Source organism: Branchiostoma lanceolatum, chromosome 4 (assembly GCF_035083965.1).
Source record: "Branchiostoma lanceolatum isolate klBraLanc5 chromosome 4, klBraLanc5.hap2, whole genome shotgun sequence".
In the NCBI taxonomy this organism is placed as follows: domain Eukaryota; kingdom Metazoa; phylum Chordata; class Leptocardii; order Amphioxiformes; family Branchiostomatidae; genus Branchiostoma; species Branchiostoma lanceolatum.
In genome coordinates, this window is record NC_089725.1 from 12,846,582 (window position 1) to 12,860,286 (window position 13,705).

General features: G+C 42.1%; 1 protein-coding gene across 9 annotated transcripts in view; it reads right to left on the reverse strand.

Moving 5' to 3' along the window:
• Positions 1 to 7,776: 7,776 nt before the first annotated feature.
• Positions 7,777 to 13,705, reverse strand: part of LOC136432651 (roundabout homolog 1-like) — a 79,255-nt gene continuing 73,326 nt past the window's right edge. For 5 of the 9 annotated variants that reach the window (XM_066424086.1, XM_066424080.1, XM_066424079.1 and 2 more), the window contains 8 exons: positions 13,196 to 13,626; positions 12,295 to 12,543; positions 11,746 to 11,940; positions 11,211 to 11,381; positions 10,662 to 10,772; positions 10,258 to 10,326; positions 9,760 to 9,974; positions 7,777 to 9,522 (listed from right to left, as the gene is read on the reverse strand). In XM_066424086.1, the coding sequence (XP_066280183.1) occupies positions 9,514 to 9,522; positions 9,760 to 9,974; positions 10,258 to 10,326; positions 10,662 to 10,772; positions 11,211 to 11,381; positions 11,746 to 11,940; positions 12,295 to 12,543; positions 13,196 to 13,626 (1,450 nt within the window). In that variant the 3' untranslated portion in view covers positions 7,777 to 9,513. Of the gene's footprint in view, positions 9,523 to 9,759; positions 9,975 to 10,257; positions 10,327 to 10,661; positions 10,773 to 11,210; positions 11,382 to 11,745; positions 11,941 to 12,294; positions 12,544 to 13,186; positions 13,627 to 13,705 lie in introns of all 9 variants that reach the window. The other 4 variants (XM_066424082.1, XM_066424081.1, XM_066424084.1 and 1 more) reach the window with 4 other exon arrangements.

The window sequence follows — 13,705 nt, forward strand, 5'->3', positions numbered from 1 at the left end:
GCAGTCTTGTACAACACAATGGCCCTGTCGTACTTCACCACGTCCTTGCCGAGTTTTCCCACCTCCAAGTACACGTCGCCCAGACTTTTGAGTACCTCCCCTTCCCCCGCCCTGTCCATGTTCGCCATGGCGTCCAGCAGGGCACGGATGTAGTCTCTTTCAGTACTTGAACTCATAGTATCTCTTCCAACAAGTAGCGTTACGTCGACGTAGAGGCCGGGTCCGCCCTCCTTTTCCATCTCCTCTGTGATGAGTTCTCGCGTCAAAGTCTCCGACAACTTCCCATCCCGGTAGCCTCTCAGAAATGACTTCAAATGGGGGGTGTCATCAAACTCAAGACTACAGAGCACACATCCATCTTCAATCTTCTTGAGGGTTGCACAGAACAGTTTAAAGCACTCTACCATCTTGCCATACTTTGACTTAAGTCCTTTGCCTGAAAAGAGGACTCTGTGTACCTTGGTAACATGATGCTTGGCTCTCCTCTTGACTCGTAGCTTTGCTTTGCAGGACAGTTTGAAGTATGGTAAGGCTGCGTCAACGTGCCCCCTAAAATCGAATAGCTTACTTTCAAACCTGTCTGGATCTTGCAGTACTTCCTCGTCAAAGATTTCTTCACTAATCCTCAGTATGTTGTAGCTCAGACTCTCTTCATCTGAACTGCTTCCCTGGGAACCACCGGCGTCGTCTTTACTGTGATCCTGAAAGCTGGCACTGGACACTGATGAAAAAATGAAGGAAGACATATCAGTCATTGGTACCTATAGATGATTTAGCTCCAGATTGTGGAATGTGTCCTCGCTATTTGTCAGTTTGATAACAGTAGAACCTGTTGAAATGAAATCCATGTATTACCTGTGATGCTGCAGTAGGTTTGCGGGATTGGTTGTTTTTAAAGAAATTCAAAAGTATAAGACTATAGATTGGCGGAGGTAAAGAGATTTGATTTTGCTATATGCATGTATCTTTATCAATTGGTGTTAAAACATTTTTCTTGTTCATTCATATACTTTTCTTTGTAGCTATTGTGGACATTAGCGCTCGATCTTGAACCGATCTTGCATACCCTTACGACTTCTGTGCCTTTCAACCTTAAGCTCAGTATGTATGACATTTAGAGAGGTTCAACCCTTTTTGAATCTTTAGAAACAGAATCCTACCTTCACTTGTGCAGACATCGATGAACTGCCTTTCCGACTCCTCCCAGTATCCAGAAGACAGAAGTGTCTTTTTCAAATCGGCAGCTTTTTCAAACTCTTCCTTGCAGTGTCGAAGGACCCTTTCAATGCACCCAGCCCAGTGGTCTGCAATTCTTTGCTCGTCACCCCCATAGTCAGCCTCGACAATGCAGTTGTGGTAACGTGGAGCAAACCTTGTGATCAAATCTGCAATTCCAGATTTGTGAGATACAAGAACAGGAATACCAGCTGCAATGGCCTCCAGGCCAACCAGCCCAAACGGTTCAGCACGGGAAGGCAGCAGGACAAGGTGGGCCTGTAACATGTCCTTAAGTACACCCGCTTGCGTGCTGCCTGGAAGAAGCGTAGCTTGCGAGAGTCCCGATTCTTCGCTCTGCAGAATCTCCTTTGTCGTTGCAGGGTCCTCATCGACTACACAATGGCGCCATTTAACTTTCCTCTTTTCTTCAACTTTTCTCATGGCCCCTGAAGCCAGGTCATAGCCTTTCAGTTGTACATTAATCGCTCCACCAACAGTCAGCACGACCATTGTCTCCACATGCTTGTAGACTGCCTTTGCATCTTTGAACATCTTCGAGGGTCTTGGGTAGAAGGGTAGATGGCGAATACCTGGTATAACTCTGAATTGGTTTTCAAAGTGATCAAAGATTTTGTCTCCAACAGAGAAGACGACATCAGCCTGTTTTGCATCTTCAAGGATAGAGTCTTCCTTTTTCCCAATACCCATGGCTTCCTCATTGCCTTTGTAATACTCAGTGTCCTCTGGTATGTCGAGGGTGAAGAGGATGAACTTTGCCTCTGGATACCGTTCTTGCATTATTCTCACAGCTGCTCTGCTTGTGCCGTCAGCATGTCCCACAATGCTCCTGATCTTCTTGGGAAGATGGGGATATTTGACACGATGATCAAAGGTCAACCAGTCTAAACTTGGCTTAGTCCTTTGATCCTCTCTCTCAATCATAGGCAATAAGAGTTTTACTCCATCACGTTTGGCATGCTCTTTGTCGTCTTCGGTTGCTTCTAAAACTGTACTGAACACTGGAATGTCCGGTGCACGTTCATTAAGTATCGTTGCCACCCGATGGTATATGGTGGAGATTCCTCCCTTAAAGGTACCATATACTCCACTCAACAGCAGCACGGCTGGATTATCCGTGGACAAAGAACAGCGTATCACTAGTGTTCCTTACGTAGGTAGGATACTGATGGTACACAACTCAAAGAATACTCCATCAATACATCTGCCATTTTGCGCTGAATGGGATGTGCAGTTGGTACTGAACATACAGATAATACAGAAATACAGGAATCTTTAGATGTTGTCATGAACCTGCTAATGCTATGATAGACATCGTTCCGTGATAGGACTATTCAAATATCAAACATTTATAAGTGATAAGACATAGACATAGACATAAAGACAGAGAGATATAAATTTACTTGATAAAGGAGATAATACAATGATTTCACATTGGTAGATGACAAGAATTTCATATTTGTAGCACCTGGAAGTTGATTATTAATTCAAAGGATACCGTCATTAGACATGAATCATGCAAATAAGGGCCTCATTTACATAATTTCTTATGAAAGGCTACAAAAGCCTTCTTTGTTAAGAGAAGACTTTCATGCTTCGAACAATTTGCGTTATTGCAAACGAGGATCTTATTTGCATAATCAATGAGAATTTCTTATAATACGTCATGACGTCAGTTGTAAAGGGTTAGATCATCTCGTTAAGGTATGAGATCGTGGAACTGTCTTGTTTTTTTCTTCTTTTCTTTCTTTGTAACGTTAACGCTCGCTCATCAGGGTTTCATTTTATGATTGGCGAAGAAATCCAATGACTTATTAATGCTTATTATGTTTCGCCAACGAAACATATTGTTTTTGTCAGGTTTCTTCTTCTCCTTCTCCTTCTTCTTCTCCTTCTTCTCCTGTCAAATCTTCAAATCGCTTCTTCTCGGTCGTCCGTCGACCAAATTAGCTGAAATTTGGTATGCAGGTAGAGTACGTGTATACCCCCAGACCCTTTTAAAATTTTTTTGATATAAGTTTTTAAAATGATTTTATGGAGGTTTTTTGGTCATTTTCAGACAAAAGTCGCACATGATGGCCTCCAGTGCCGTGGTGTTGAAACCTGAGGACCTGAAATTTGGTTTAGTTGTGCATTGGATATTTACCCAAAGGACCCCATTATTTTTTTTGGCATACACTACTTCAAAATGATTTATTTTGCAATGTTTTGATGCAATTTTTGGTTATTTTCTGTCGGGGCCAGCAAGAACTAGGCCATACTGTAACATAAGCCCTCCTACACTTCCCCTATATGTACCTTATGTTACATGGTACGGATGTTATATTTGAGATGTAGGTACCTATAGGAAAGGTGACTACACCTGACAATTACTTATGCTAATGAGGACCTAATTCGCATAATGTATGCATAAAGTTGTATGTCCCTTACCGTCAATGCTGCGGATGTCATCTTTGAGATGTAGGTACCTTTAGGAAAGGCGAACACACCTGGCCATAAATTATGCTAATGAGGACCTAATTTGCATAATCGATGCATGAAGCTGTCTGTCCCTTACCGTAAAAGCTGCGGATGTCATCTTTGAGATGTAGGTACCTTTAGGAAAGGCGAACACACCAGGCCATAAATTATGCTAATGAGGACCTAATTTGCATAATCGATGCATGAAGTTGTCTGTCCCTTGCCGTAAAAGCTGCGGATGTCATCTTTGAGATGTAGGTACCTTTAGGAAAGGCGAACACACCTGGCCATAAATTATGCTAATGAGGACCTCATTTGCATGATTTATGCGTAAACTTGTAATTCCCTTACCGGACAACTGCAGATGTCAGATTTGACGTGTACGTACCGTTAGCAAAGGTGATCACACCTGGTCATGAATTATGCTAATGAGGACCTCATTTGCATAATTCATGCATAAACTTGTTTTTCCCTTACCGTGACAGCTGTGGATGTCATCCTTAAGATGTAGGTACCATTAGGAAAGGTGAATGCACCTGGCCAAAAATTATGCTAATTAAGACCTCATTTGCATAATTTATGCAGAAACTTGTATTTCCCTTACCGTACAAGCTGCAGATGTCATATTTGAGATGTAGGTAGCTTTAGGAAAGGTGCACACGCCTGGCCATGACATATGCTAATGAGGACCTCACTTGCATAATTTATGCATGATGTTGTATTCCCCTTACTGTAAAAGCTGCGGATGTCATCTTGAACATGTAGGTACATGTAGGAAAGGTGAAAGCACCTGGACATAACTTATGCTCATGAGGACCTCATTTGCATAAATTATGCAGAAACTTGGATTTGCCCAGGAGTTATTTTGGGACAGCCCACTTCTTGCATGAGGAGTATGGGCGAAACATCCTGAATTTGCTCTTAAAGCAAATGACGGCCAGTCTAGTTTATAAGGTTATCATGACTTGCGTCGGGGGTAGGGATGTACCTTTTAAGATAAAGTCCTATAATGGAATGCAGCAGATTTTTAAAACTTTCCTCATTAATTATGCACATCAGATCCTGATTCGCATTATTTGCATTCGATTTTGTAAAGCATCACTCAAGCTATCTGCATAAGAAAATTCCTGATGATCCGTCAACACCTTTTTGACTTATTTTCGTTCAAAGTTTGAAGCAAAATCGGCCCCTGCAGAAGCCGCTAGGGGGCCCACGACTTACTCTCCCTCCCAACAGCTATGTACTACCCAAAAATCATAACCATAGCATTTTCAGAACACGAGATATCAAACCCGGAAGTTCCTCTGCAGTACCATGGCAAGCCGCTAGGGGCCCAAAATCTAATCATTTGGAGGTCACAAAAAGACCTACCCACATACTAAGTATCAAGACAATCCATCCAGGCATTCTTGAGTTATCGTGTTCACACACACACACACACACACACACACACACACACACACACACAGACAGACACACACACACATAAACGAACGCTGACGAAAACATAACCTTCTCTGCGACGGTAAAAATGGTGTGGGTTGAGGTATGTGGTCGCAGAACTCTAGTTTTTTTTTCCTTGCCGATTTATCTGAGCAACGTCAATACTAATGTCTGCATCAATACCTTAATTGCAAAAGATAACATTCAAAGTTTTAAACAAATATAATCTTTCACGTACCCATTCTTACTGTATTGTAGTCCAGCCTTTATATGCTGCAGAGGTGGCTAGCATGGCTCTTCTGCTGCTTGGGAATATCAAATTTTTAATCAGTAAAAATTCTGTGTATGTACAGGCATGGAAATGGAATGCAGACACAACATGAATACCGAAAGACAAAATAATTTTACGTTGGTTCCTTATGAGGACCAATTGTAAGAATCAATAACGGAAGCTCAGTAATCGATCAAACACATTCTTAAGTTACTTATACTATTAAAACTTTGCGATCTTGAATATCCGCCTCAATTCTTCTCAGATTATCAAGGTTAACGTTAGCATAGATGTGTCGTTTGATCAATCACGAAACATGGACTATCCTCAATTTCTGATTACCCCCGAAAAAGTTCGTAGGGATTGATAAGCTGTCAAATTCAAGATGTCACTACTTTTCTGAACCCGGAAGCAAGGCTCCGATAATGCAAGAGATATAATGTTAAATTCTAAACGAAAGGCTGTGACGAATGTAACGATATGCAGTTATGAAAATGATGCAACGGTCACGTTCAAATTAGCAATGATGGATGCAGTTGATATCCCTGCTTACCAGTTTTCAATATACTGTTGCACAAATGTTTCGTCGACAAATTCCGCCTGAGAGTAACGGCACCGTTAGCGTCTCTAGCCTAAGGTCAACGCCGTTTCATTACGGGCGTTCTCATTGGTCAATCTTGTCGTAAACAAGTCTTTGTAGATGCTGGTCGTTCTAGTAACTGCGCTTTGGTAAAATCTTTGAAAACTTGAGTGTTTTCTCAAACAGTGACATATGTCATATTATCGAACTCAGTAAGTCTGCAAAATTCTTTATACTTTGAATAGGATCTTTGAACACATTGCTCCAATCGTAGGCCTCCTAAGATATCATGTGTGTACGGTAGGTTACACCTGTACGCAAGTGCACTAGGACTTCTGATAGGATAGACCATTAAGCATCACAGGGGTGCCAATTTTTCCGCTTTTCCCGTTTTTAATTTGGGTATAACATAATCAAAGAAGGAAGACTAGACAAGACAAGACCAACAAGTACTTAATCAACTATATTTTTTTTCCTCTTTTCAATGTAACTGACATTCAGACAAAAGGAAGGACGATAGAAAAAGGATGTGCCAAGCTACCCCAGCAGGTTATACGTCCACGAGCACCCGCCAACCCACTCCTGCCAACTTGACACATCAAAATAAAATAAGGACATAAAAGACAGACAGTTTTAAACAATAGACTAACGCGACCAGAAGGAGGTCGGGGATTAGAACCGCAATCGCAGCTTTCCCCCGACGACCTTTGCCCAATGTACTGAAGTACACCATTGAGACAAAAAGGCTGCCTCGCCAAGACGAACAAAGTCCGCTTTTCCCTAACTGAGCAATCCTGTTCAAAGAGTGAGTACAACGCCACACGCACAATTAGGACTTTATTTACATCATTAATGAGAAAACTCTATAAGTGGTAAATGGTGGCATATTCATACTAGTGACACGTGTAGGTTGGATAAAGGTGAATGTCGCCAGAGGTTATGTAAATTGTGGTGTTATTTGCATAATTAAAGAGGAAATGCTACAATAGCTTCCTTCAGGATATCTGCAACATGTGATTTGAAAAGTGGACATAATGAATTCATAAATTATGCTAATGAAATACTTCTTTGCATTGTAATGAGGCAATGAGGTCGTGGAACCCTAGTTTCCTTTGGCATCATGCAGTAAACTTGCTGTGACTGTATCAGATACTAGTACACTCCATGTGGATGTCAAAAACATGTCAGTTATTTATTACAACAGAAAGGACCTTTGGCAAACAGTTGGGGTCATTTCAAACTCCAGCAGAAACTAACAGTCACCACATGGCTGTCACTGTTTCTCCCTACGTAACGTTAGGTGGCCAGAGTAACTTAGTACACTGATTGGCTAATATAACTTCTACCAAGTATACTGTAAGTCACCAACAAAGTTTTATCCATCATCCACTTAACTTTGCTGGTCCTTTCTATTGCCCAGACATTTAGAACTACTTCAGCCCAATGGATGCTGGTATAACATTAATTAACAAGAACACCATCTTCTCTGTTCCATATTTTGTTTCACTGGGTGATAAAATATTGTCTATTAGATTCCACTTAAATCATACAACATATCTGGTAAGACTTCATTTTTCAACGAAGCAACAAGGGAAGTTTTGCCTAAATAGGATAGAAAATAGCTCAAAACTAACCGATGACTTACTAAAACAGTGGATGGTTTTGTGTCCAGGGAAAATAATACAGAAACCACTTTTCAATCCCTCACATCATAAAGCCTCACTACTTCTGTTTGTGTGTTAAGTGTAAGTGTTGCACTTTGGAAAAAAAAATGGATGGTCAACAATTGTAAGTAGGTCTTTTATTGATACCATATCAGGTACTAATTTTCCAGTTACAGTGGCTGTCAAATAAAACTCTTGACAACAGTCAAACTTTACACAAATACGTAGCCACGTACCGTACAAGGTTATTCATGTCAGACACCATTATTACTCCAGCTGAAGTTTTCCTCCATAGCAAAATACAAAAACACAGTCAAGATTTTCGCCTGACATTGAGTATAAAACAAACTATTGTTGCATTGTTAAGATTACTGTTATGATATCTCTATATCTTAGGTACAACACAATGGCTTTAGTAGTAAATTTCACTGTGAGAAACAAACATAGAATTACGGTAACAAACTTACTGGGGAAAACTCATATCTACGTTAAACTTGGGACACGGTAGTACCAATAAACTCTATCTTCACGGAAACATTGGACTGACAATGTTAAATACATAAAGCTTCCCCTGCTCCTTGCGATATTTACAGAGTTCAACGTGGCATGGGAATATTCAGCTGACTAGCGACAGACACTGCAGAACAGAAAGCAGCCCTCAAAATTACATTGTTGAATGATCGTTGGACTATATGTCACTTGCTACAAGCAGTGCTTAATACATTCGGAGCACCAGTGCACAGTCTGATCTTCTAACACATGATCTAACCAATCAGCATGGCAGTGAAAGAGCAAAAAAAATAAAAAAGAATGAAGGCCAAAAAATTACGCAACACATGATTCCAGCTACTACGGTTTGTTAACAACTTGATACACAAAACTCGGAAGCTTTTTCAAAATAATAACTTGTCTTTCACTGCCGGCATGAAAATATACACAAACAACATATCTACTTGTCATGGACAGGCCAAAGGGTCAGCAAAAAATATATATATATATTTATATAACTCTCACAGAGAAAACTTATACTTCATTACAGTATTAGCCACAGTACATCTTTAGTTACAATTTAATTGACTTCAGTTGGGTTACTGTTTTTTTCTTTTCTTCTTCGTCAACTTAACCAACAAGGTTGACTACAGCAATATGTATAAAACACTGCAAAGCCAAATCCACGATCTCTATCAAACACTGCATAGACAGTGTTACCCTCCAATCGGAGAGGGGAACACTACTCTAGTAGCCTCCCAGCAATGCCTCTGGTCCCTCAATATATACACACACTTTGACAACAGTAGACGTCAATGCTGGGGGGAGGGGGAATTTCAATCTTTCTGATGCACTTCGTAAAATTTGGACAGTAGTCTGTGTTCCTGACTTAAACCCAGGGGGTTTCCTCTGTACAAAGATATTGCTGAGCACAAAATTAAGAATAGCTACATATCTGAGCAAAATGAAGAGATTTTGTATGTGGTGGTCTAAGGAAACATGAGAAGCTCGCTCCACAATCTCTTCAGCTCTTATCTTAACCAAACCGCTGGTTAAACTAATACCAGACCATACTGGTATTTTCCAGCACCTGGACAAAGTTAAGGGGTGTTAAGTTAAATTCACAGTAGAAAAAACAAACAAGATTTCATTTACATCTCACAGCAGTTCCTTCAATTGGTACATGTAGGGGATGGGGGGGTAAGGGGACTGAATACGTTTCCCTTCTGTCATGAAGTACTGTCATTTTGCTGATTTTCAGTGTTTTTCTAATTACACAACAGTAGAAATGCTATCACTGAAGACTCTATTATTCATCGCATCTCTTCTCAGCTCAGGTGAGATGATCTTTAGTGCATCAGGTTGACTCTTCAACAAGCCTGTAGAAAGAAAAGAAAATCATATCTTCAATATTGCAATTTTCTTTGGTTTATGCATTCTTTAAATGACAACTTCACATCCAACAGAAATATCTAGTACAGCACTTCAGCTATACCATCAGAGAAGACGTCTTATATTTCCCTTCACTTTAATCTGTGTAGTTCCCTGTTATACTGTTGTTATAAATTTGTTTTTGCGTTCTATAGTCACACAAATGAGAATGTATATAAACTCACGTGCTTGTTCTCAAATGCTATGGGGTTAGCCTGTACATAACCCCCGTCACTGCTCCCGTCCCTGCCGGAGCTGCCGTTGCGTAAGCTCCCCTGGTTGCTCGGCGTGCGCTCCCTCCGTCTGCCCGTGGAGCCTCTGGACGACGTGCTGTTAGGGCTCATCGGCGGCGTGTTGGTGCCCGCAGTGGTCGTTCCTCGACCGTATGACGACAACTCGTCTGCGAACAGAAACAAAAAATTATTGTTTTATGTACTTATCAAGTGAGGAATAGTTATGGATGCTAAAACGTACATATACTGCATGTAGCCATGCTTGCCTACAGAGAGAGCAAAAGCATGACACAGTCACACACAGCCACTGCTACTCTAAAGCAAATCAAATCAAAGCAGCAAACGACCCCGTTAGTGAGCTGGCTTGGCTGGCGGCTACGCCCTACACCTGAAGCTACATTCTCATGCCTGGTTAGTACTACACAGGACCAGTACGCATGCCCAACACACCTCTATAGACGTTTCTCGGAGAGAGCTGCCCTCCCCACTCGTTGTGGTGGGGACTGGTATAGTAGAGCTCTGATTGGAGGGAAAGGAAAGTCGGGGTGATCAGATCTAAACCACCTGAATACAACTTCCGTGCTGAGCTAACATACACCGTGCATGCATGAAAAAAGTGCTCGCTGTTATTTACAAGGGTAACTGAGTGACAAGATCATTTCCCCACAAGTTAGAGACGAAACTTTATCTTGTACCATTCCTGCAAGTGCTTATAATACGTTTATCCTGCAAACATGGTGAGGTCACATCCAATATAATGTTGTTGGACCAGTTGTTGTTACGCATTTTCATATAGACAACAGTTTTCCACTTGCAGGAATGGTTAGTGATAGCTGAAATAGAATGTGACGTACCTTCTGGCTCTTGCCGCTGCCTCCTGTTGGGTGCGGGCTTGCGGCTGACGTCGGGTCGTGTTTTGGGTCTGGAGGACTGCTCCGACTCTGACGAGGGAGCAATATCTCCGCCTGCGTGAGTGTCAAAACATGGGGTAAGTTGCTATTCCTAGTCCTTACAGGTCTTTAAATCCCAGTTAGTACACTGTACCTTTTCAGTCTGCTTATAATTACAAAATGTATGCTTCATCTCTCTGTTTCGCAAAAAATACACATTGGGTTCAATTTCATAGGTTTTGGAGCTGTCGCATCTAAGACCCACTGACATCTCATCACAAGAAACCAGTTGCTTACAATAAATTACAAATTCATGTATTTTCATGGGGACTCCATTTTGCAGTAGAAGGGGAAAGAAGGTTTTTGTGTTTAACTTTGTGGTGGAAACAATTCTGTAGTACAGTGGTAATACACAGGAAACACACATTAGCTGATTGTCGTGAAATTGTGGTTGACTGGTCACAAAAACATCACGAACATAATTAGATGTACAGTACTGAAAGTCCCTCTGACCTATGTTTAGTGAGGGCCCGTCGGAGTCTGATCTGGACTGGTCCTGTCTCCTCCTGTGACTGGGCGGGTGTGGGCGGGGCTTCTGGGCCAGGGCTGCGCTGGCGTTGCTATCTGTGCTGAAGGGGCTGCCCGACCTCTTCTGGCGAAGGGCTCCCGGGAACTGCTTTTTACCTGGTGAAGATATCAGACTCAATTATTGCATGGACAGTCCCACTTCAACTCAGGTGCATTTAATACTATTAGAGTTGGTACTAGAATCCATAATACATTATCATATAATTGACAAGTCATCTTGAATAAAGGTCCACATTGAGCTTACAATTGCGAGTAACTTTTTGGAATGACGAAATACAACTTTTAGATACACCTTGAAACGAGACATATAGATATTCAGTTGCCATATCCTTAGCCGTAGTTGCATCATGTGTTAATTTGAATTAAATAGATAAAAGAAAAACATTTTATTTATAAGAAGGTCATACACATTGAACAAGACTAAAGTACCTACAAAGAGTTTTGTTCTACATGTACTAACCTGCGTTAGGATCTGAGACAACAGAACCCTGCACTGTGAGCCCGGCACTTTCTGCCGCCGCCGCTACTGCGCTGGCGAAGTCTGCGTCCGTGAAGAACGACCCGTCCGACGACTCCGCAGCGCTGGACCTGTTGCTGGCTGACGTCACGCTGTCGTTGTCGTCAGTAGCCGAAGCCCATCCAGCAATCATGGAGTCTATAACGTTCAGGAAAAAAAAAAAAATTAACTGCAATCCTTGTGTGTTTAGATGTGCATGTTTCTGCGTACAGTCATTTGGATCAGACTTGTGTGTGATCAGGATCTATTCTGGCACCTGACCCAATGGGAATTGGCTGGAGACTAGATGTATTCATGCCATGTTCTGTACAATGCAATTTTGGCTTTGCAAGCAGGACTGATACGGCAAGCTTACGTGTGTTGACAGTGCAGACACTTGTCTTTATTGCACAGGCCAGCATTGCATCTGTCTACATGCCAAGACTCTCTGGCCATGCACAACAGAGCAGACCTATCTCTCAAGCAGTGCAATCCTCAGGCACGGCGATCTACCTGAGTATCTTCTGCCATTCTCTCGCGGAGGCTTCACGCTTTTGGGCTTACTCCTGCGATTTCTTTCCATGTTTTCCCACGAGTCCAAAAGTTTTTGGAATTGTAAGTAATAGAGGAGAAAGTCATTATCGGGACCATCAAGGGCATCGAATTCAGATGGTTCCAGACTGTCAATAGCCTCAACTTCTGACGTATCAAAACCGTCAAAGTCGGTGTCCAATTCATCTACATCTGCTTGGTCAAGGAGATCTAGGGAACACAGAGGACGGGGAGGGAAGACAGCCAAACAAAAATTAGACATGGGAGAAACAAAAACAGGAACAAAGAACTAAAGAGCAGAACAAAGGAGGATAAACTCAAAGATATAAAACAAAGAAGTACAGAGGAGTAGAGCAAGCTGAAACTTAAAGAGACAAGTCACAAATTTTGAAGTGGCCATTAAACAAATTTTCATCATAACCAGGTTTTCTGTGATATATTGCATTTCCTGTATTTGTTCTTTTTGGAAGTTGCCAATGTAACCATTCAAAGATATAAGGACAGTGGAATTATGATGACAAATGCTTTATTTGATGGCCAGATCAAAGTTTGTGTCTCTTTCTACAACCCCAAATAAATTGAAGTCTTTGAAGAAAGAACAAAAATACTTACACTTAGTTTACATGTAAGTACAGAGTAAGGAAAGCAGCAGAAAGCAGCATAATGACAGAATGAAGATGGGACGACCAATGAGATTAGCATGTGAGTTTCGAAAGATACAAAAGTTTTCAGTACACGGTACTGCCAGTTCAGGTCTACATGTACATGAGTGTGTGTGAGTGAGTGATTGCATTTAGTACTGTTAGCTTGCTACTTCACAAACACCTAGTTCAGAAAGCGAATGATACCACACCTCTATTACCTGTGACGCTGCTTTCCAGATCCCCCATGCTGGAAGCAGGCGTCTGTTCCCCCAGGTGGCGCTCCCTGTCGTAGTCACGGTTCTCGAAGTCCTCGTCCCTCACGCTGGTGTCCGCGTCCGACGGAGCGTCCAGGTAGCCGTACCCCGGCAGCTCGATTCTCAGCCCCGGCCCCTGCCCCGTGTCCTCCAGATGCGCCGGCAGGCACGGTAACGTCACATCGGTGTTGGGGGAATCTGGGGTGGGTCTGTGATCGGGGGAGGGAGGTACATTTACAGTTCGTTTCGGAGGGGTGGGGCCACGCTCCTCAGGGGAAGACAAGTCTGAGTTGTTGTGTCGATATGTGCGAGCTGGTGGGGTGGGTCCGCGGTCACTGCTGGACTTGTCACTCTGATGGCTGGGAGAGGTGGTGCAGGGAGGTCTCTTTGATGACCTAAAGGGCACATTGTTTCCATGGTATATGAATTTGGGTCGAGCTTTTTTCACTCCCACAGACGTGTGGAGTGTGGATA